The sequence below is a fragment of the Pristis pectinata genome, chromosome 9, assembly GCF_009764475.1.
Source record: "Pristis pectinata isolate sPriPec2 chromosome 9, sPriPec2.1.pri, whole genome shotgun sequence".
Classification (NCBI taxonomy): Eukaryota; Metazoa; Chordata; class Chondrichthyes; order Rhinopristiformes; family Pristidae; genus Pristis; species Pristis pectinata.
Window position 1 is genome coordinate 95,372,882 of NC_067413.1, and position 21,649 is coordinate 95,394,530.

Consider the following 21,649-nt stretch of genomic DNA (forward strand, 5'->3'; position numbering starts at 1 on the left):
CTGCCCTGCTGAGTGTTTCTTGTGAAAAGAGAAACAAAGGACTGCAGATGCTTAAATCTAGATGAAAAACACGATGATGCTGGAGGAACTCAGCAGGCCAGGCAGCATCCGTGGAGAAAAGCAGGCGGTCAACGTTTCGGGTCAGGACCCTTCTTCAGATAGGAAAAGGGGAAGCCCAATATATAGGAGGGAAAAGCAGAGCAGTGATAGGTGGACAAAAGAGGGGAGGCGGGGTGGGCGCAAGGTGGTGATAGGTAGATGCAGGTAAGAGATAGTGATGGGCAGGTGCAGGGGAGGAGGGGAGAGCAGATCCACCAGGGGAGGGGTCACAGGTAAGGAGAGAGAGGGAATAAAGAGACAAAAAAAGAGGCTAGGAAAGGGAAGAAGAGAAGCACTGTGGGAGGGTGGGTGTTGTGGGGAAGGGGGGTGGGGATTACCTAAAGTGGGAGAATTCAATGTTCATGCCGTTAGGCTGCAATTCCAAGGTGGAAAATGAGGTGCTGTTCCTCCAGTTTGCGCTTGGAATTCTCCTGGCAGTGGAGGAGGCCGAGGACTGACGTATCAGTGATAGTGTGGGAGGGGGAGTTGAAGTGACTGGCAACGGGGAGATGCAGGTCACTCCTAGATGGAAACTGAGGTGCTGTTCCTTCCAAGACGGAAAGTGTTCCTTGCATTGTTTCAGATTTCCAGCATCTGCAGGTTTTTTTTATTTTCATTCACATGAGGATTACCTGCCTCTAGGCAAGACACCCAGCCCTCCACAGGATTACTGGCGTCCCACCAGGATTAACAGCCGTCCATCAGAAGTACCAACATTCCCGCAGTATCACTGGGCTCGCAAACGGATTACCAGACTCCCCACAGTAGTGCTATCCGTCAACTGTGGGAAAGTTTGTTCTGCATTGTGGGAGTGAGCGATCCCACTGAAATCTCATCAATCATTCACAGATCACTTCAGGGGAATTCTCTCCTCATAATCCCCTGAGGTAGTTTGTTTCTTTAGATAAGATAAGATTTCTTTATTAGTCACATGTACATCGAAACACACAGTGAAATGCATCTTTTGTGTAGAGTGTTCTGGGGGCAGCCCGCAAGTGTCGCCACGCTTCCAGCGCCAACATAGCACGCCCACAACTTCCTAACCCGTACATCTTTGGCATGTGGGAGGAAACTGGAGCACCCGGAGGAAACCCACGCAGACACAGGGAGAACATACAAACTCCTTACAGACAGCGGTGGGAATTGAACCCGGGTCGCTGGCGCTGTGATAGCGTTACGCTAACCGCTACACTACTGTGCCATTCTTTAATCTATTAGTGCTTACTAATATATGATAGACACTCCAACTGAAGTAGCACTGGGCTACTTTGCAGGTTTGTTAAACAGTGGCCGTCTCCAATCAGCAGCAAGCAGCTAGTACTCCGCAGGAGTGCTCCCAGTTCTGTCAGCGCATGCGGGTTCAGTTCTCACTTCAGGTGTAAGCACATTTTCCCAGCACCTGACACCCCTGTGCAGTACTGAACTGATATTGCGCTGTCATTCATGCTGCCCTTCAGACCACAGGCTGAGCTGAACCCCCTCTTGCCCTGTCTTGTGAATCTAAAAAAAAATCCCATGGCATTGTTTTGAGGATGAGCAGGAAACATCTTCCTGAGTATCCGGGCCAATACCTGTCCCTCAACTGACATCACTGAAACATGCTACTGGTCATAAATACCGCTGAGTTTATGGAATCCACGTCAGCACAGAGCTTTTCTCCCATTTTCCAGCTGCAAGGGCCTACACCTCAAAGGTTCCAGCTGTAAAGAGGTTTTGGATGTCCGGCCACTGAGAAATATGCTACATAATCCAAGTCTCTTCCTATCTAAAATAAGGTCACGTTGAACATGACTTCATAAAATCTGTTACGGACTCAGTGAAAGTCCCTTTAAGATAGAGAGTGTGTGTGTATGTGTGTGTGGGGCGTGCTTACGTCAATAGAAGATAAAGGACGTAATGACGTTGTTGAAGAAGAAGAAGAAAGAGAGAGAGAGAAGGGAGAGAGACACCAGCCTGCTTGTTTTTCTCTATCGATGGATGAGAAACAATAACTGTGTTTGCCACTGAAATCCATGTATGGAAGTTGGAAGTAATCCGGTGGAGTTCACTTTGTTGCTGACCTGTAGAAGGAAACAGGTATTCGTGTGTGGACGACCACGGTTCGGATGCTTTTCGGGGTGAGGAAGTCACTACCGAGTAAACACTGAAGTGTCGTTTGGGTTCCATCGTGGAACATTTGGATTTCGTATGTACTCTCTCTATGTTTTTCTACATCTACATCTTATCTTCAGACAACGGTGGTTGTTGAAGAAGCCCTTGCTCACGTTTCACCTTATGGCTTGCGGAACTGAACTTTAAGAACCATTCCGGAACTGGGAGTTTTGGACTTTGTCACACACACACACACGAAGAGTTTAGTTTTGGGGTTAACGTTCGAGGTTTAACATTTTTGAATTCTAACATACTAACATTTTTACTTTTATTTTACGTATTACCATAAGTAGTCATTAATAAAATAGTTTTTAACGCTGAATCATGCTCAGTGTGTTTCTTTTGTTGCTGGTTTGTGACAAAATTGGGGGCTCGTCCGGGATAGTTCCCAAGGTTAACGAGTGTCATCTGGGATCGTTCCCCAGAGTGACGAAATTTGTTCGAGATTCAATCCAAAGATTTTTGAGGGAGGTCTGATAAATTCTTTTTAATTGGCTTGTGTGTGTGGAAACCAGCAGCAATGGATATTAAGGCATTTTTGGAGTCACCAACCCAAAAGGGATTGGAGGTGGCGAAAAAGGATGATCTGATAAAGATTGCTACAAGGCTAAACCTTACAGAAGTAAAGCAGTCTATGAGAAAGGCAGATATTCAGAGACTGATAGCTGGCCATTATGTGGAAAAGAAAGTGTTTGAGAAGGAAGTGTTAAAACAGTTTCCTGGCAGTGAAATAGCAATTTCTGAGGCACAGGTGCAGCTGGCAAAGATAGAAGCTGAACGAGAGCAAACCCAGTTAAAGATAGAAGCCCTTGCTCACGTTTCACCTTATGGCTTGCGGAACTGAACTTTAAGAACCATTCCGGAACTGGGAGTTTTGGACTTTGTCACACACACACACACGACGAGTTTAGTTTTGGGGTTAACGTTCGAGGTTTAACATTTTTGAATTCTAACATACTAACATTTTTACTTTTATTTTACGTATTACCATAAGTAGTCATTAATAAAATAGTTTTTAACGCTGAATCATGCTCAGTGTGTTTCTTTTGCTGCTGGTTCGTGACAAAATTTTCTGTTACAAATGACAATCCAGGTAAACCGGAGATTAAATTGGGAGGTAATCAAAAAGGAAAAGAAATTAGAGGCTGAACAAAAACCAACTCAGATGAAGATAGAATTTTGTCACAAACCAGCAACAAAAGAAACACACTGAGCATGATTCAGCGTTAAAAACTATTTTATTAATGACTACTTATGGTAATACGTAAAATAAAAGTAAAAATGTTAGTATGTTAGAATTCAAAAATGTTAAACCTCGAACGTTAACCCCAAAACTAAACTCGTCGTGTGTGTGTGTGTGACAAAGTCCAAAACTCCCAGTTCCGGAATGGTTCTTAAAGTTCAGTTCCGCAAGCCATAAGGTGAAACGTGAGCAAGGGCTTCTTCAACAACCACCGTTGTCTGAAGATAAGATGTAGATGTAGAAAAACATAGAGAGAGTACATACGAAATCCAAATGTTCCACGATGGAACCCAAACGACACTTCAGTGTTTACTCGGTAGTGACTTCCTCACCCCGAAAAGCATCCGAACCGTGGTCGTCCACACACAAATACCTGTTTCCTTCTACAGGTCAGCAACAAAGTGAACTCCACCGGATTACTTCCAACTTCCATACATGGATTTCAGTGGTAAACACAGTTATTGTTTCTCATCCATCGATAGAGAAAAACAAGCAGGCTGGTGTCTCTCTCCCTTCTCTCTCTCTCTTTCTTCTTCTTCTTCAACAACGTCATTACGTCCTTTATCTTCTATTGACGTAAGCACGCCCCACACACACATACACACACACTCTCTATCTTAAAGGGACTTTCACTGAGTCCGTAACAAATCATAGAACATAGAATATATAAAATGTCGGCACAACATTGTGGGCCGAAGGGCCTGTACTATGCAGTAATGTTCTATGTTCTTTAGAACAGTACAGCATGGGAACAGGCCCACGGGAATGATGTTGTGCCAAACTAATTCAATTAGTAATCAAATAAGATATCTTTATTAGTCACAGGTACATCGAAACACACAGTGAAATACATCTTTTTTTGCGTAGAGTGTTCTGGGGGCAGCCCGTAAGTGTCACCACACTTCCGGCGCCAACATAGCATGCCCACAACTTCCTAACCCATACGTCTTTGGAATGTGGGAGGAAACCGGAGCACCCGGAGGAAACCCACGCAGACACGAGGAGAACGTACAAACTCCTTACAGGCAGCAGCTGGAATTGAACCCGGGTCACTGGCGCTGTAGTAGTGTTACTCTACTGTGCCTGCCTAACTAAACCAATCCCTTATGCCTACACAATGTCCATATCCCTCCATTCTCTGCACATTCATGTGCCTATCTAAGAGCCTCTTGAACGCCTCTATCGTATCTGCCTCCACCCCCACCCCAAGCAGTGCATTCCAGGCCCCTGTAATCAGATCCCATGGAACATCTACCACATAATCTATCTCACAACGAGGGGGCAACAACCACTGGGAAAGATGTCTGGGGGAAGCAATAGCCTGTAACCACTGCATCACCGAGCCCTGACTGGCTGAGGCAAGTACTTAATGAGTAAGTGTACACTGGGTGAACCCGATGACTGGAAAAGACAGAAGGTGCTGGATATACAGAAGGACCACAAGAAACTGCAGAGAGTTGTGGACACAGCCCAGCGCATCACAGACACCAGTCTCCTCACCTTGGACTCTGTCTATACTGTACCTCTCGCTGCCTCGGTGAAGCAGCCAGCATAATCAAAGACCCCACCCACCCGGGTCATTCTCTCTTCTCTCCTCTTCCATCAGGTAGAAGATACAGGAGCCTGAGGGCACGCACCAGCAGGCTTAAGGACAGCTTCTACTCCACTGTAATAAGACTATTGAATGGTTACCTTATACAATGAGATGGACTATGACCTCACGATCTACCTTGTTGTGAACTTGCACCTTATTGCACTGCACTTTCTCTGTAGCTGTGACACTTTACTCTGTACTGTTATTGTTTTTACCTGTACCACCTCAATGCACTCTGTACTAGCCCAATGTAACTGCACTGTGTAATGAATTGACCTGTATGATCGGTATGCAAGACAAGTTTTTCACTGAACTTTGAACAAGTGACAATAATAAACCAATACCAATACCAATATACACAAAGACCAGTGTCTCAGCTGTTATGTCATGCCGTACACTCTCTTTGCACATGTGAACAGACCTGCTGCCTGCTTCCCTGCTCAACTCACATCAACTAGAACTGGAGAGCTTCACAGTTCCCATTGCCACACGTAGACCGGGCAGAACCTCCAACCCTCAGTATGTGGAGCATTGCTCCTCTGGCAGGGTTTTGCTCCCTCGGACCCGAGCTCCAGCGTCCTGCTCATCAGACGCCGTCCCGTCGCATGTTACCTGTCAGGATCCTGCGCGGGAGCTGGCTGGCGAGCTGGGGTTTGGCCCAGTGTCCCGCCGAGGAGTTGCTCAGTGCTGAGGCCGGTTGACCAGAGTGCGCTGGGTGAGGGAAATGACCAGGACCCGACGGCCGGGAACTCCCCGACGGTGGCTCGGTTCCGCTGGCCCATTGAGTGCCGGGCGCCGATCGGTCCTCCGGATCCGCTGTGGTCCCTGCCACGACGCTGACGGGTCGTTGCGTGCTGACTGACGTAGGCAGAGCAGGAGCTGCAGTGGGTGGGTCTGTGCCCCACAACTTGTACCACCAACCCCACTGACCGTGCACCCCATTGCACAGCAGCAGACCGAGAGAGACAGCAACAAGCCCCACAGACATGGCTCCTTCTTGTGAGATACTGAAAATAAAAACACAGCCTTTCACAACAGGTCGAAGCTCCCAGATATCCTCTGTTTCCTTCTGCTGCCCTGCTCTGTTGTTACCAGTCTACCGCTGCCTCGGGTGTTTGAGCAGAATTGTATCGTAATTCCAAGAGGTTTACCAGAGTGCCAAGGTGATGTTGAATTTGGCATGGGTCCATGAGTACCGACCAAATAATTCCATCTGTTAAGAAGCTGCATAGCCTGTTGGCTGCTTCAATCTTAAGCGCAAGCCAAAGTCAATCAGCAGCTTCATTCTCTCCAGCATATGTATCAATTGCATTGAAGTAACTTGTCATTAAAGAATAAGATGGACATAATCTTCATGCAGAGATCTCCAGCATTATTCGTTGCATCTTAAGGGCATCTTAATTAATATTGCGATGTCTGTGCCAAGTTGGAGTTCGGCTGTTTTCTGGAAGTATAAGAGTCTTTCAGCTGTGTTGCAGAAGGAAAGAATAAACTTGTATTTATATCGGAACCTCAGGGCGTTGCAAAGCGCAGAGCAGCCAATAAGGAGGGCTTCTGAAGTGCAACCACTGTCGTTACGCAGGCAAATACAGCAGCCAATTTGCCCACAACAAGCTCCCACTAGGAGCATTCTGATAATTGGCAAGTAATCCATCTTTGGTTGAGGGATGGATATTGACCAGGACTGTGGGGAGGGCACCCATTTTTCTTTTATTGCTGAGGGATCTTTTATATTCCCCGCAGAGAATGGATGGGGCCCCTCAGAGCAAATTACTGTTGATCAAAAGCAACTGCAGGTTCTGCTACTTTGAAAACCCACTTCTGTTACACTGAAGCCTTTGTCCTTGTCTAATGTCACCAACACAGTGACAAGAGCCCACAGATTTTTCTTTACATCACAAATAAAATAAACATATCCCGGTTGAAATCCAAAAGGGAGAAAAGAGGAAAGTGTGTGGTTGGTTGTGTCCCTTCTTTCTGTGGTTAGAATCGGGATTCCAGATAAATCTTCCTTTGAAAGGTGCAGAAGATGATTAGAAAGAAACAAATCTCAGCAACACAGTGGTCTCTGTGTCGGCCACGGGAAGTAACGGCCCAAGAACTGAAAGGGAAAGAGCTAAAAAGGAGGAATTGATTTGCATAAGTTGCCAGCAAATACAATGTGGTTGAGCAACACAATGAACTACAGTAACCCCAGTAACTACAGCACTGCTTAAGAGTATTTGGAACGTGGAGCTGCCTCCCCTCCTCATTCTCCATGTGTTTAGTAAGATTACATCCTGCTGTGTGATCATGGGACTGTGGATTTTACAAGCTCATAAATGGCAATGGCCGCGATCAGCTGCCTGTCATGCAGTGGAATAATTGACTGTTCACATGCGGGGGATGAAACTAAGCTCACTTAATGTTATTAATGTGTTGGAGCAAAAAGAGGGCACATGGCCCCCTGAAATGAAAGCAAGCCCGCTGGAAACACTCAGCAGGACAGGCAGTATATCTGGCAGAGGAAAGTGGGCCCAAAGCTGACGATACTTTCCTCAGCCCACAGGGAGGACAGACTTTAATCCATGGGAGGATTGGGGATCCAGACACTGTTGTCGGGAAGAGCGCATGAAAACCAGATTGACCCAAAATCCGATCGACTGCATGAGAGAAAAACAGAGCAATGAGTGAGGGCAGGGAAAGAAAGACAGAGACAGCCTGCAGCAAAGGAGTACAACCTTACAATTAAAACTAAGAATTACATCAGGAAGCACTTTTTTCATGGAAAGTTGAGGAAATCTAGGAAGCCACCAAAAAGCTGTAAACGTTGGATCGACTGGAATTTTCAAGAAAGATGGCCTGTTATGGGGAAAGATAGCCGGAAGCGTGGCGACACTTGCGGGCTGCCCCCAGAACACTCTACGCCAAGGATGCATTTCACTGTGCGTTTCGATGTACATGTGACTAATAAAGATATCTTATCTTTAATTTGTACAATTGTGCAAAAGCTGATGCATTAAGTAATCTTGCTTCATCTGACCCAACATTTCCTTATTCCATTTTTGATATCAATTGAAGTGCCTAATGTTCAAAAGTTACAATATTGGTATTGGTATTGGTTTATTATTGTCACTTGTACTGAGGTACAGTGAAAAATTTATCTTGCATACCATTCATACAGATCAATTCATTACACAGTGCATTGAGGTAGTACAGGGTAAAAACAATAACAGAATACAGAGTAAAGTGTCACAGCTACAGAGGAAGTGCATAGCAGGTAGACAATAAGGTGCAAGGTCATAACAAAGTAGATCGTGAGGTCAAGAGTCCATCTCATCGTATAAGGGAACCGTTCAATAGCCTTATACTGTAGTCTTAATACAATAGTCTTATTGGCATGGGATAGAAGCTGTCCCTGAGCCTGGTGGTATGTGCCCTTAGGCTCCTGTATCTTCAGTTTACATATCAATGGAGAGGCATTGTTACAATGTCCTACTGAGTGATGTGATGTGATCAACGACCACGAGATGGGTGGAGTTAAGACTGATACATCAGCGATGTAGAATCAATTTCTGAAGTTGCTGTAAATGCATTAGATTAGGCCCAATACCAACATTTCCCAGGGTCAGCGACATCTATGTACTCTGGAAGGAAGAAGTTCTGACTGTACTTTGACCAAAACCTGGGAACTCACCGGTGGGATGGGGGTAACTGGTGGAGCTGGTGCCATGCACGTAAGAACACACAAGATAACAGCAGCTAGAGTCGGCTGTCTAGCTCCTCAGGCCTGCCCCGCCATTCAGTACGATCATAATTGATCCCTCAGTTGCCTGATCTTTCAAAAGCTTTAAATGCCTCTCATGGTGAAGCCTTCACAACTCTCTGGGGTAGACAATTCTGGACATTCGCCACTCTCTAAGGAGAAATTTTTGTGCACCCTGTTTGTAAATGTCAGCCCTTTATCTTGAAGATATGCCCCCTTCATTCAAGACTCACTCACTAGTGAAAACATCTCAACCTCTACCCTGTCATGCCCCCTTAGTATGTTTCATTAAGATCACCCCTCATTCTTCCAAACTCCAAAGATTTCGGACCCAACCTGTTTTGCCTCTTACGACAGGACAATCTTCTCATCCCAGGAATTATCCTTTGGACCGCTCCCAATGCTGCAATAACCTTTCTTAGTTAAAATGATCAAGTGTGTGCAGCATTCCAGGTGTGACCTTACCAACACCCTGTACAACAGTGACCAAAATTTCCCCTTTCAAAACTCCAACCCTTCTACAATAAAGGTCAACATGTCACTTGCCTTCTTAACTATTTGTTTCACCTATCTGCTAACCCTTTTATGATTCATGCACAGCCGGATCCCTCTGAACTTCACTCATTTGCAGCCTCTCTCTATTCAGATAATAATCTGCCTTTTAATTCTTCTTACTGAAGTAGACAATCTCACATTTTCGCACATTATACTCCATTTGCCAAGTTTTCACCCAATCACTCAATCTATCTGTATCGCATTGCGGAGTCAAAATATCCTCACCACAACGGGCCCTTCCACCTACTTTCATGTCATTGGCAAACTTGGGTACATACATTCTTTCCCCTCCTCCAGGTCACTAATATAAATAGTAACTAACTTTGTTGTCAAGACCCCTGAGTATACCACTAGTTACACCATTCCAACCTGGAAAAGACCCATTTATTCCAACTCTGCTCTTTCTATGTGATAACCAATTTTTAATCCATGCTGTAGTTTGGTGTGGCAACTGGCTACAAGAGACTCAGGGGCCAGGCTTCTACAGGCTTCTTCAGCTCTGTAAGAACTCTAGTTAGACCACACTTGGAGTATTGTGTACAGTTCTGGTCACCTCATTATAGGAAGGATGTGGAAGCTTTAGAGAGGGTGCAGAGGAGATTTACCAGGATGTTGCCTGGATTGGAGAGCATGTCTTATGAGGATAGGTTGAGTGAGCTAGAGCTTTTCTCTTTGGAGAGAAGGAGGATGAGAGGGGACTTGATAGAGGTGTACAAGATGATAAGAGGCATAGATCGAGTGGACAGTCAGAGAGTTTTTCCCAGGGTGAAAATGGCTAAAGCGAAGGGGGCATAATTTTAAGGTGACTGGAGAGGATGTCAAGGGGTAAATTTTTTACACAGAGACTGGTGGGTGCATGGAACACACTGCCAGCAGAGATTATGGGGGCAGATACATTAGGGACATTTAAAGCTCTTAGATAGCCACATGAATGATAGAGAAATGAAGGGCTATGTGGAGGGAAGGGTTAGATAGATCTTAGAGCAGGATAAAATGTCGGCAGAACATCGTGGGCCGAAGGGGTGTACTGTGTTGTAGTATTCTATGTTCTATGTTCTCCAAGATGTTCACATTTGACAGGGACACGATACGCTGGCAGAGCCTGCCCGTCCATTTAAGTGCCTGCAATGTTGACCTAGGTTTTCTCATGCATTCCACAGTATCCAGAAATGCTGAAAAACTCTGCTGAACAACTGCTTGAGTCTAAAAGATTAAGTTTAATTGGCAGAAGGACTTACAGGGAGCTGAACGGAAGTGAGGTCTCAACTCACCGCCTAAAAGAGTGGTGTGGGCTGAAACACACATCCTTTTAAAGGTACCTTGTTGCAAATTTGTCATTGCACTGCTGCAACGCTGAAACCAAGAGCACTGAAAGGGGATGAACATAATAGCTGCATCTTTTTGCCAACATGGACACAATGGGATGAGAGCCCTCTGTTGTGAGCTGTATTGAACGGTTCCCTTATACGATGAGATGGACTCTGACCTCACGATCTACCTTGTTGTGACCTTGCACCTTATTGCACTGCACTTTCTCTGTAGCTGTGACACTTTGTACTGCTATTGTTTTTATCTGTACTACCTCAATGGACTCTGTACTACCTCAGTGTAACTGCACTGTGTAATGAATTGACCTGTACGAACGGTAGGCAAGACAAGTGTTTCACTGGACCTCGGTACAAGTGACAATAATAAACCAACACCAAATTTCAAAGAACCCACTCCTTTCCTTGATCGGTCCTTTCTTTACACTTAAAGTCAAAATGGGAATTGTAAACTTTTTAAATGTATTACTGCTCCTTGCAAGTTGACTTCATGGAGAAATTACACCATGGCATCACCTGCAGCTCCCCCCTCTCCTTTGAACATGCGGGAAGAGTTCAGTGGAGGAGGGAATGCGAGGAATTGGGAGAGGGGTGATAGGAACTGGCACTCGTGGGTAGCTGAAAACCTTTGTTTCTCTGACCCATATGACAGCATAGTTTGGAAGCTTATTGCTGGCGTGGTAAATCTTAAAAGAGCAAAGCATCAAGGGAGTTGGAAAGAAGTAATTTTTTTCACATGCACAGTTCTTATGATCTGTAATTCACCACTGGAACAGATGCAGTGTGAAGGGCTCTCTGCTGTAAGATCCTTTGATAACTTGGACAAAAAGCAGCTCGGTTGTACTTGTTTACAATGACTCAGAAGCTGGAGTCCACTCACTGCGAGCACACAGAAGCCCAGCACAACACACGAAGATATTTGCCTCTCTGTGACAGAGTTTGCAGGTCTCACACTGCCTTCCTCAGTCAGCTCCAAACTCACAGAACCAAAGTGGAAGTGTTTAAAAGCCGGCTTCTAGCAAGTTTCCTTTGCTCCTTAATTCTCTAAAGTCAGAACCAACTCTGTCTCTCCACTGTTGCTGCCTGAGCTGTTTTTTCCAGCACTTTTGTCTTTCTGATCTCCACATCTCCAGTATTTAGCTCTTGGTTTCTACAATAACATCTGACTTTTGGAACCTGACTTCAGCTGCATTTTCCACAGTTTCTCTCTCCCATTTCTCCTCACAAGCTTCCCCTGGCGCCAGGCTTCACAATGAATGTTTTTGGTGCCTAGCAACAGAATGCACTGAGCTCCCTGTCAGCTCTTTGAAAGTCGGCCAAGAGGTCAGGTCACTGAGAGCAGCTGTCAGTACAGGCCCTGGGAGAGAGAGGCAGGCGGCCTGGCTGAGCGGGAATGATGGTCCTGTTCCAGACCCTGATCCCACTGCCCTCTGCATGCTCGGAATTGGGCCCAGCTCAGGGAATGGGTCTCCCACTCCCAGACCCTGCGAGGTTAAACAGTATGCAAACTTCCAATTTGGAACAAGCTCTGCTTTTTAGCAGGGCCTGTGGTGCAGAGCAGGCTGATAGGATGAGTCACTGCCAATACTCCTCTGATGCTCATACGTCAGGAACATGACTTGATATTTTTTCAGAGACCATTCAGCTTAAGTTTTGTCGGCACAACATTGTGGGCTGAAGGGCCTGTACTGAGCTGTAATGTTCTATGTTCTATGTTCTTGTTCCAGACAAACAGTGATCAGGCTGATCTCCTCATGAGGGGAGATCCCAGGCTACAAATCTGGACACTTCTCCCTAGTCCATATTTATCCCTAAGATAGTAACACAGAGAACAAACTTTTTGGCTACTTATCACATTTCCATTTGCAGGGTTCTGAGGTGCCCAGCTTGGTTGCATCTCCTGCCCAATGTGAGGGTTGTGGACACAGCTCAGCACATCATGGAAACCAGCCTCCCCTCCTTGGACTCTGTCTATACCTCTCGCTGCCTCGGTAAAGCAGCCAACATAATCAAAGATCCTACTTACCCTGGACATTCTCTCTTCTCCCCTCTCCCACTGGGCAGAAGATACAAAAGCCTGAAAGCACGTACCACCAGGCTCAAGGACAGCTTCTATCCGGTTGTTATAAGACTGTTGAACGGTTCCCTAGTACGACAGGATGGAATCTTGACCTCACAATCTATCTTGTTATGACCTTGCACCTTATTGTCTGCCTGCACTGCACTTTCTCTGTAACAGTTACACTTTATTCTGCATTCTGTTATTGTTTTACCTTGTACTACTTCAATTCACTGTTGTAATGAATTGATCTGTACGAACAGTATGCAAGACGAGTTTTTCACTGGACCTCGGTACATGTGACAATAATAAACCAATACCAATATCAATGTACCTTCTGCCTGATGGAAAGGGGGAGAAGAGAGAATGTCCGGAGTGGGTGAATTCTTTGATTATTCTGACTGCTTTACCGAGGCAGTGAGAAGTATAGACAGCGTCCCTAGAGGGGAGGCTGGTTTCCGTGATGCGCTGGGCTGTATCCACAGCTCTCTGCAGTTTCTTGAGGTCCCGGGCAGAACAGTTGCCATACCAAGCTGCGATATATCCGGATAGGATGCTTCCTATGGTGCATCGATAAAAGCTAGTGAGGGTCATAGGGGACGTGCCAAATTTCTTTAGCCTCCTGTGGAAGTAGAGGTGCTGGTGAGTTTTCTTGGTTCTGATGTCTACGTGGTTGGACCAGGACAGGCTATTGGGGATGTTCACCTTTGGATTTTGGTTTTAGCTGAAGGTTACAGAGCCCCCAAATCCCAGCTACTCCCTGCTGAAACTTCCTCTAGCAGGAGGTCCACATTGACTTGGAGGTCACCTGGGACAGGAGGAAGAGGAGGAAACCATCATCTCCATCAATAACAACTTGAAGTTATGCAGCATATTTGATATACAAAATATTTCAAGATGCTTCACAGGGGTTTATTCAAACCAAATGCCACACTGAGCCACATCAGAATTGTACAAAAGTTTGAATGAAGAGGTAAGTTTTAAGGAAGAGGACAGGCAGGGAGAGGGTTTTGGAGAGGGATTTTCTAAGTGTTGGGTCTTATCCTGAACACACAGCCACCAGCAGCAGAATTATTACATTTGGAGGTGATTGAGAAGACAGAGTTAGTGGGGAGCAAAGTTTTCAGGGTTACAGGAGGTCACTGTGATAGCGAGGGGCACCGTGCTGAAGGGTTTGAAAATAAAGGTGAAAGTTATAAAACTGAGCTGTTGCTTAAGGGGGAGACCATGTGGTCAGGAAGCAAATGATATTGGTTTTGGTTTATTATTGTCACTTGTATCGAGGTACAGTGAAAAACTTGTCTTGCATACCGATCGTACAGGTCAATTCATTACACAGTGCAGTTACATTGAGTTAGTACAGAGTGCATTGATGTAGTACAGGTAAAAACAATAACAGTATAGAGTAAAGTGTCACAGCTACAGAGAAAGTGCAGTGCAATAAGGTGCAAGGTCACAACAAGGTAGATCGTGAGGTCAGAGTCCATCTCATTGTATAAGGGAATCGTTCAATAGTCTTATCACAGTGGGATAGAAGCTGTCCTTAAGTCTGGTGGTACATGCCCTCAGGCTCCTGTATCTTCTGCCTGATGGGAGAGGAGAGAAGAGAGAATGACCCGGGTGGGTGGGGTCTTTGATTATGTTGGCTGCTTCACCAAGACAGTGAGAGGTATAGACAGAGTCCATGGAGGGGAGGCTGGTTTCCATAATGCGCTGGGCTGTGCCCACAACTCTCTGCAGTTTCTTGCGGTCATGGGCAGAGCAGTTGCCATACCAAGCCGTGATGCATCCAGATAGGATGCTTTCTATGGTGCATCGATAAAAGTTGGTGAGGGTCAAAGGGGACATTAGCCTCCTGAGGAAGTAGAGGCGCTGGTGAGCTTTCTTGGCCATGGCATCTACATGATTTGACCAGGACAGGCTATTGGTGAGGATGAAATAAAGTGGATGGAGGACTTGGGGCACTTATGCATGGATGGCTGAGGTTTGGGCTGGCTAAATCTTCCAGAGGAAGGGCATTAGGGTGGTCAAGCCTGGAGGGTGAGGGTAACAGGGTGAGGGTTTCAGCAGCAGAGGAGTGGTCACATGAAGTGACAGAAGCAGAAATGGGCTAACATGGTGACACAGCAAATGCAAAACCTGAAGCTCATCCTGTGGTCAAATATGACTGACTGATCGGATTCTGGTTCTGTTCCAGGCAGCTGCCAGGGAGAGAGGTAGATTTAGTGACCAGGAAGGGTGGGAACTGAGGACGATGGGCTTGGTCCTCCTGGTTCCAGTCAGTGGAAGTTTCTGCTCCTCTGTCATTGGGTGCCAGGCTGCCAGTAGTACAATAGGGAGACACAGGAGGCATCCTGGCAGAAGCTGATGCTGTTCTTTTAGAAAATGAAGCCCAATATACTGATCCAGGCACTGAAAGAGAAACCACTGCTGCCAACTCTCTGGAGAGATATAAATAGAACCAGACGAGTGTGGTCACACCCAGCTGAATAATGGCATTGAGAGGTGTGGGCAAGTGTGCACAAATCCTGACAGGACAAGATGGAGAAGGACAAATAGGGATAGATGATCTTGGTCACAATCACCCGGCTTGTGGTTACTGACTTTGACCAGAGCTACCTTGTCCTGTGGCACGTGTGGACTCTTAATGCGGGAATTCAAAAGAGAGTCCTAGGAAAGATTGTTTTGTTAGTGGTTTCATCTCGAAACCCAAAATTTTCATTCGTCAGCAGATCATTGACTCACAGGATTGTGGCCTCCTGTGGCTGCCCAGTTTTCTTTGCGCCGGATTGGGGGTTTCCTCAGATGCCCTGGTCTTGGATCCTGAGATCTCCTTCGTAGACCTGACTGACTCTACCCAGTCACTGCCTTCAAGCTCTCCTCTGAAACTCGAGATATTGACTACGACTTTGGTCATCAATCCAAGCACCTCCTTATGCGGCTTTGTGACACTTTGTCTGATTTCACGTCACTGAAGCCGTTGAGATGTTTTGTCATATTAAGTCAACCAGTTGTCACAGGCTCGGGGTTAAACATGAGAAGCAATGTACAGTGAGAATGGTGCTGTGTGAAAAAACAGACGCAGAGTGCAAAGATGGTATTGGTATTGGTTTATTATTGTCACTTGTACCGAGGTACAGTGAAAAACTTGTCTTGCATACCGATCGTACAGGTCAATTCATTACACAGTGCAGTTACATTGAGTCAGTACAGAGTTCATTGAAGTAGTACAGGTAAAAACAATAACAGTACAGAGTAAAGTGTCACAGCCACAGAGAAAGTGCAGTGCAATAAGGTGCAAGGTCACAACAAGGTAGATCGTGAGGTCAGAGTCCATCTCATCGTATAAGGGAACCATTCAATAGTCTTATCACAGTGGGGTAGAAGCTGTCAAGCCTGGCGGTGTATGCCCTCAGGCTCCTGTGTCTTCTTCCTAATGGGAGAGGAGAGAAGAGGGAATGATCCGGGGTAGGTGGGGTCTTTGATTATGCTGGCTGCTTCACTAAGGCAGCGAGAGGTAAAGACAGAGTCCATGGAGGGGAGGCTGGATTCCGTGACGTGCTAGGCTGTGTCCACAACTCCCTGCAGTTTCCCTATGGATGAGTAATTTGGCAGCTCTCTATCTGAAAAGCATCCACAAGCTTTCATTCTTGGCAGGAAGTGTGCACTGTTGGGAACCCCGCTAGCCTCACTACACCCGTCACAGAAAGTCTACCACCAGCACCACATAAATCAGCTGGAATTGCCTTGTTGAAATACTAAAGTGTGAAGACAATGAATTTACTGACAGCTGATCCAAACATGTGACTCAGTTAATCCCGCTGAATCAATAATACCTGTCTGAAATTTTCAGAGATGAATCTAAACTTCTGTGGTTTTAACCTTGAACATAAAATGACTTCATTCTCAATCTGGCCTCACACAAACTCTTGGTCACCCCACCTTCAACTTCAGACAGTCTGGGAATGATGGAGCTGATGAGTCATCGCAGTGTTGTGATGTGCTCCCTGGAGCTGCCTCATTCTGTGCGCTCATGCTGCTATCAGCGGGCACCGCAACAGGGCGACAACTCACCAAGCAGCAGAAGGGCTGCGCACACACCATTTTCTTAAAATGCATCCTATAAATGGTTCAGAGAAGTTGTTGTGTCAATTTAATCACCAGGATTAAAATGCCACTAGTTTGTTTGGAAGTAAGAAATATTACAAGTGCATTCAAAATATTTTTTACTGAGATGGAAAAGTGTGCACTGATTGATATGCAGATCAGAGTGTTTGCTTTGAGAATGAGAATGTGTCCAAGTGCATGAAGAAACCGTGGGTGTTAATCCCACAACTTCCTGTCATGGGTTCGTACAAGTCCCACTGCAGAGACTCAGGCACAGAGTGTAGGCACTCTTCTGTGGTACTGAGGGAGGGGGGGCACTCCAGTGTGGTACTGAGGGAGGGGGGGACACTCCAGTGCGGTACTGAGGGAAGAGCGCACTGTCATCTGTCAGACGAGACGCTGAAGTTCTTTCTGTTGTGTCAAGTGGGCATAAAATATCCCTCAGTTCTCACAGAGGAGTTCTCCCCGCACTGGATCTTTGATTATCATCATTCAATCACAAGGAAGGCGTGCAAGCATCTCTACTTTTTAGGAGGTTAAGGAGGTTCAGCTTGTCACTGAACACTAACAAACTTCTACAGATGTACTATTAAAGTATCCTGACTGGTTGCATCACGGCCTGGTACAGCAGTTCGAATGCGCAGGAACGTAAGAAGCTGCAGAGAGCAGTGGACTCTGCCCAATACATCTCGGGTACATCCCTCCCCACCATCGGTAGTGTCTACAGGAGGCGCTGCCTCAAGAAGGCAACATCCATCAGCAAAGATCCCCACCATCCCCACCATGCCATCTTCTCACAGCTACCATCGGGCAGGAGATACAGAAGCCTGAAGTCCCACACCACCAGGTTCAAGAACAGCTACTTCCCTTCAACCATTTGGTTGTTGAACCAACCAGCAAAACCCTAATCCCTACAGTTTAGCAACACTATGACCACTCTGATCACTTTGCACTAAAGTTGACATTTTTTTTGTTCTAATTGTATTCTTTCTTGTTAAAACTGGGTATAATTTATGTTTAATTTATGTTTTCTTGTATGCTGCTTATCTGATGCTATGTGCCTGCGATGCTGCTGCAAGTAAGTTTTTCATTGCACCTGGCCACACATGTACTTGTGCACATGACAATAAACTCCACTTTGACTTTGACTTTTTGTTGGCTGCTTTCCCGAGGCAGCGGGAATTGTAGACAAAGTCAATGGAGGGGAGATTGCTTTGTGTTATGGACTGGGCTATGTTCACAACTCTCTGCAATTTCTTGTGGTCTTGGGCAGGGCAGTTGCCATACCAAGCTATGATGCATCCGGATAGGGCGCTTTCAATGGCGTATCTGTAAAAACTGAGATTCATCAGGGACATGCCAAATTTCCTGAGTCTTCTGAGGAAGTTGAGGCATCAGTGTGCTTTCTTGGCCATAGTGTCCCCCCTTCCATCAGGCAGAAGATACAAAAGCTTGAAAGCATGTACCAGCAGGCTCAAGGACAGCTTCAATCCTGTGGGCAGAGCAGTTGCCGTACCAAGCCGTGATACCTCCAGATAGGATATTCACTCCCCAATATTTAAACACTTACTAAAGTGCTATTACTGGCGGGTGAAGCACGTGTCCATCTCCCACAACAATGAGGTAAAGGCCAGATAATCTGCTGGTTGAAGGGAAACTGGTGGCCAGGATACAGAGGAGAACTTCCCTGCTGCTCTCAAGCAGAGCCATCGATCTTTTAGAACGGTGTCAGGATGGACTTACTGTTCCAGTCTCTATTTATCATGTACTCTATTTATACAACAGGTTGGAGCAGTGTTAAATCTGACGTGGAGATACCTGTGTTACTGGCTTGAAGCGGGAACTGTGATCTGCCCTTATCATCTACTGCCCTCTGCTGTTTCAGTACATCAAGCACCTTAAACTCATCCAGAGTGTCAACAGCGACTGGTTGTGTGTTCACACTGCCTGTGCTTCCCCGTGTTATTATGCTCGAGCAAACAGAAGTGCGTCACCATTTGGAAAAATGCAATCACTGGGTACAGATGAAAGGTCTGGATTCAGAAAGTGCCACCCACGGCATTCTGTCCAAAATAAGTGGAACACTTCCATGTATCTCCAATGAATAGGCTACGGTCCTGATTTTAACCCAGTCTAACCAGTGTCAGGCTCCTGATTTACACCTGCCTGATTTTAACTCAACCCATCCTGGTTTGGGCTCCTGAGTTACACCTACCTGATTTTTACCCAATCTGTTCTGGTTTGGGACACCTGCCTGATTTTAACCTGAGTCATCCTGGGTCAAACTTATCCCTATAAAAGATCTGGGGCTCATTTTAATCCAACGCAAACTGAGTTGGATGTCTGATTTACACATGGCTGTTTCAAACCACCTCATTCCAAGTCTGTCTCCAACACAACCTGAGGCAGACTTCTGATTTCTGAGACTTCTGAAGCATCCTATCTGGATGTATCATGGCCTGGTACGGCAACTGCTCTGCCCAGGACTGCAAGTAACTACAGAGAGTTGTGGACACAGCCCAGCATATCACAGACATCAGCCTCCCCTCCTTGGACTCCTCGAAGACCCCACCCACCCGGGACATTCTCTCTTCTCTCGTCTTCCATCAGGTAGAAGATACAGGAGCCTGAGGGCACATACCACCAGACTTAAGGACAGCTTCTACCCCACTGTGATAAGACTATTGAACGGTTCCTTTATACAATGAGATGGACTATGACCTCACGATCTACCTTGTTGTGACCTTGCACCTTATTGCACTGCACTTTCTCTGTGGCTGTGACACTTTACTCTGTACTGTTATTGTCTTTGCCTGTACTACATCAATGCACTCTGTACTGACTCAATGTAACTGCACTGTGTAATGAATTGACTTGTACGATCGGTATGCAAGACAAGTTTTTCACTGTACCTTGGTACAAGTGACAATAATAAAACAATACCAATTTAAACCTCCCTGATTTTGAAATACGTTGACTTCAATGGAACTGAATTGCAGGTGACAGTGTAAATTGGAATCCAACGCAGAGTTGTAGACTTGTTCCATTGTTGCTACGCAGGTCTGGTTAAAGTCAGTGCTTGTTCAGTTCTAATTAACCAATTATTATATTCTGTTGTAGCATAAACCCATTCATAGTATGGAGGCTCCAATGCACAGGATCGCAAGAGGCTGCAGAGGGTTGTAGACTCAGCCAGCTCCATCACGGGCACAACCCTCCCCACCATCGAGGACATCTTCAAGAAGCGGTGCCTCAAGAAGGCGGCATCCATCATTAAGGACCCTCACCATCCGGGACATGCCCTCTTCTCGTTACTACCATCGGGGAGGAGGTACAGGAGCCTGAAGACTCACACTCAACGATTCAGGAACAGCTTCTTCCCCTCTGCCATCAGATTTCTGAACGGTCCATGAACCCATGAACACTACCCCGTTATTCCCTTTTTTGTACTATTTATTTTGTAATTTTCGTAACTTTATGTCTTCACACTTGTACTGCTGCCACAAAACAACAAATTTCACATCATATAAAACAGTGATAATCAACCTAATTCTGATTCTGACAATATTTGTTCACTGTTGCCTCGTACCTTCAGGGATTGGAGGGTGAGGTGGATGACTCCATTGAATTATATAGGCATTTGAAGATTTTCACTTTTCATGATACTTTATGCTGCTCTTGACTTTGAGCCAGATGATCGTGGGTTCAAGCCACAGCACAGGCGAGCCCCACGTGACTGCTGTTTGAGTTACAGACATTCACCCTCATGGGATTTACAGATCACTAGCCGAAAATTTGAGATGCAGAATAAAATTCGCTCTTACTGAATTTATGTGAGGAAGAAAATAAATGAATAGACACAAAATGCCGAACAACAAATGTTGTCCGTTTTTATTTTTTGTCACCCAACCTGTGCCACTCCTTCTCCAGTCTGAGGACTTGTGAACAGACGTCTCAGAGTGCAGCGTTAATGCGTTCTTCATTTCCGCTGACACAGTGCATCGTGACGAGCCGCAGTAGCCACAGCCAGCTCTTATACTGGCTCCTTACCGGCAGGCACGGTAGTGTAGCGGTTAGCGTAACACTATTACAGCGCCAGCGACCCGGGTTCAATTCCCGCCGTTGCCTGTAAGGAGTTTGTACGTTCTCCCCGTGTCTGCGTGGGTTTCCTCCGGGTGCTCCGGTTTCCTCCCACATTCCAAAGACGTACGGGTTAGGAAGTTGTGGGCGTGCTATGTTGGCGCCCGAAGCGTGGCGACACTTGCGGGCTGCACCCAGAACACTCTACGCAAAAGATGCATGTCACTGTGTGTTTCGATGTACGTTTGACTAATAAAGAAATCTTATCTTATCTTATTAATATCTTATCTTATCTTATTAATAAAGATATCTTATCTAAAGTATCTCTTGATCTTTCCTCCACTTCCCACTAAGTCACCACTTCCACATTACCCCCAAACTCCTCTTACACCACCGTTCTCCCATAAACCCCAATCCTCGAATCCCATCCCTTCCCTGATATCCCCACTTCCTAAACCCTTTCTTAATCTTTGGGGCTTGAGAAAATGCCTTGCAGATGAAGATAGCAGTATTGCTGCATTCTGACTTTTCCCACGTCCTCAGGCGAGAGAGGGAGTGGCAAAGGAGAGACTTGGCTGTGACTCCCAACCCAATCAATGCAGAGATTCATATCTAAATCTTATTGCCCTACAGTATTGAGTGACTAGAAATAAAAATGACAAAACTTGTTTCTTTCACTAGAGCCTCATCC

General features: G+C 45.8%; 1 protein-coding gene across 4 annotated transcripts in view; it reads right to left on the reverse strand.

Moving 5' to 3' along the window:
* LOC127574270 (collagen alpha-1(XV) chain-like) overlaps nucleotides 1-21,649 on the reverse strand; it is a 226,190-nt gene that overhangs the window by 148,496 nt on the left and 56,045 nt on the right. For 2 of the 4 annotated variants that reach the window (XM_052023133.1, XM_052023132.1), the window contains exon 1: nucleotides 5,700-6,554. The exons of the other annotated variants lie outside the window; for them this stretch is intronic. In XM_052023133.1, the coding sequence (XP_051879093.1) occupies nucleotides 5,700-6,075 (376 nt within the window). In that variant the 5' untranslated portion in view covers nucleotides 6,076-6,554. Of the gene's footprint in view, nucleotides 1-5,699; nucleotides 6,555-21,649 lie in introns of those variants that run through there. 4 annotated transcript variants of the gene reach the window in all.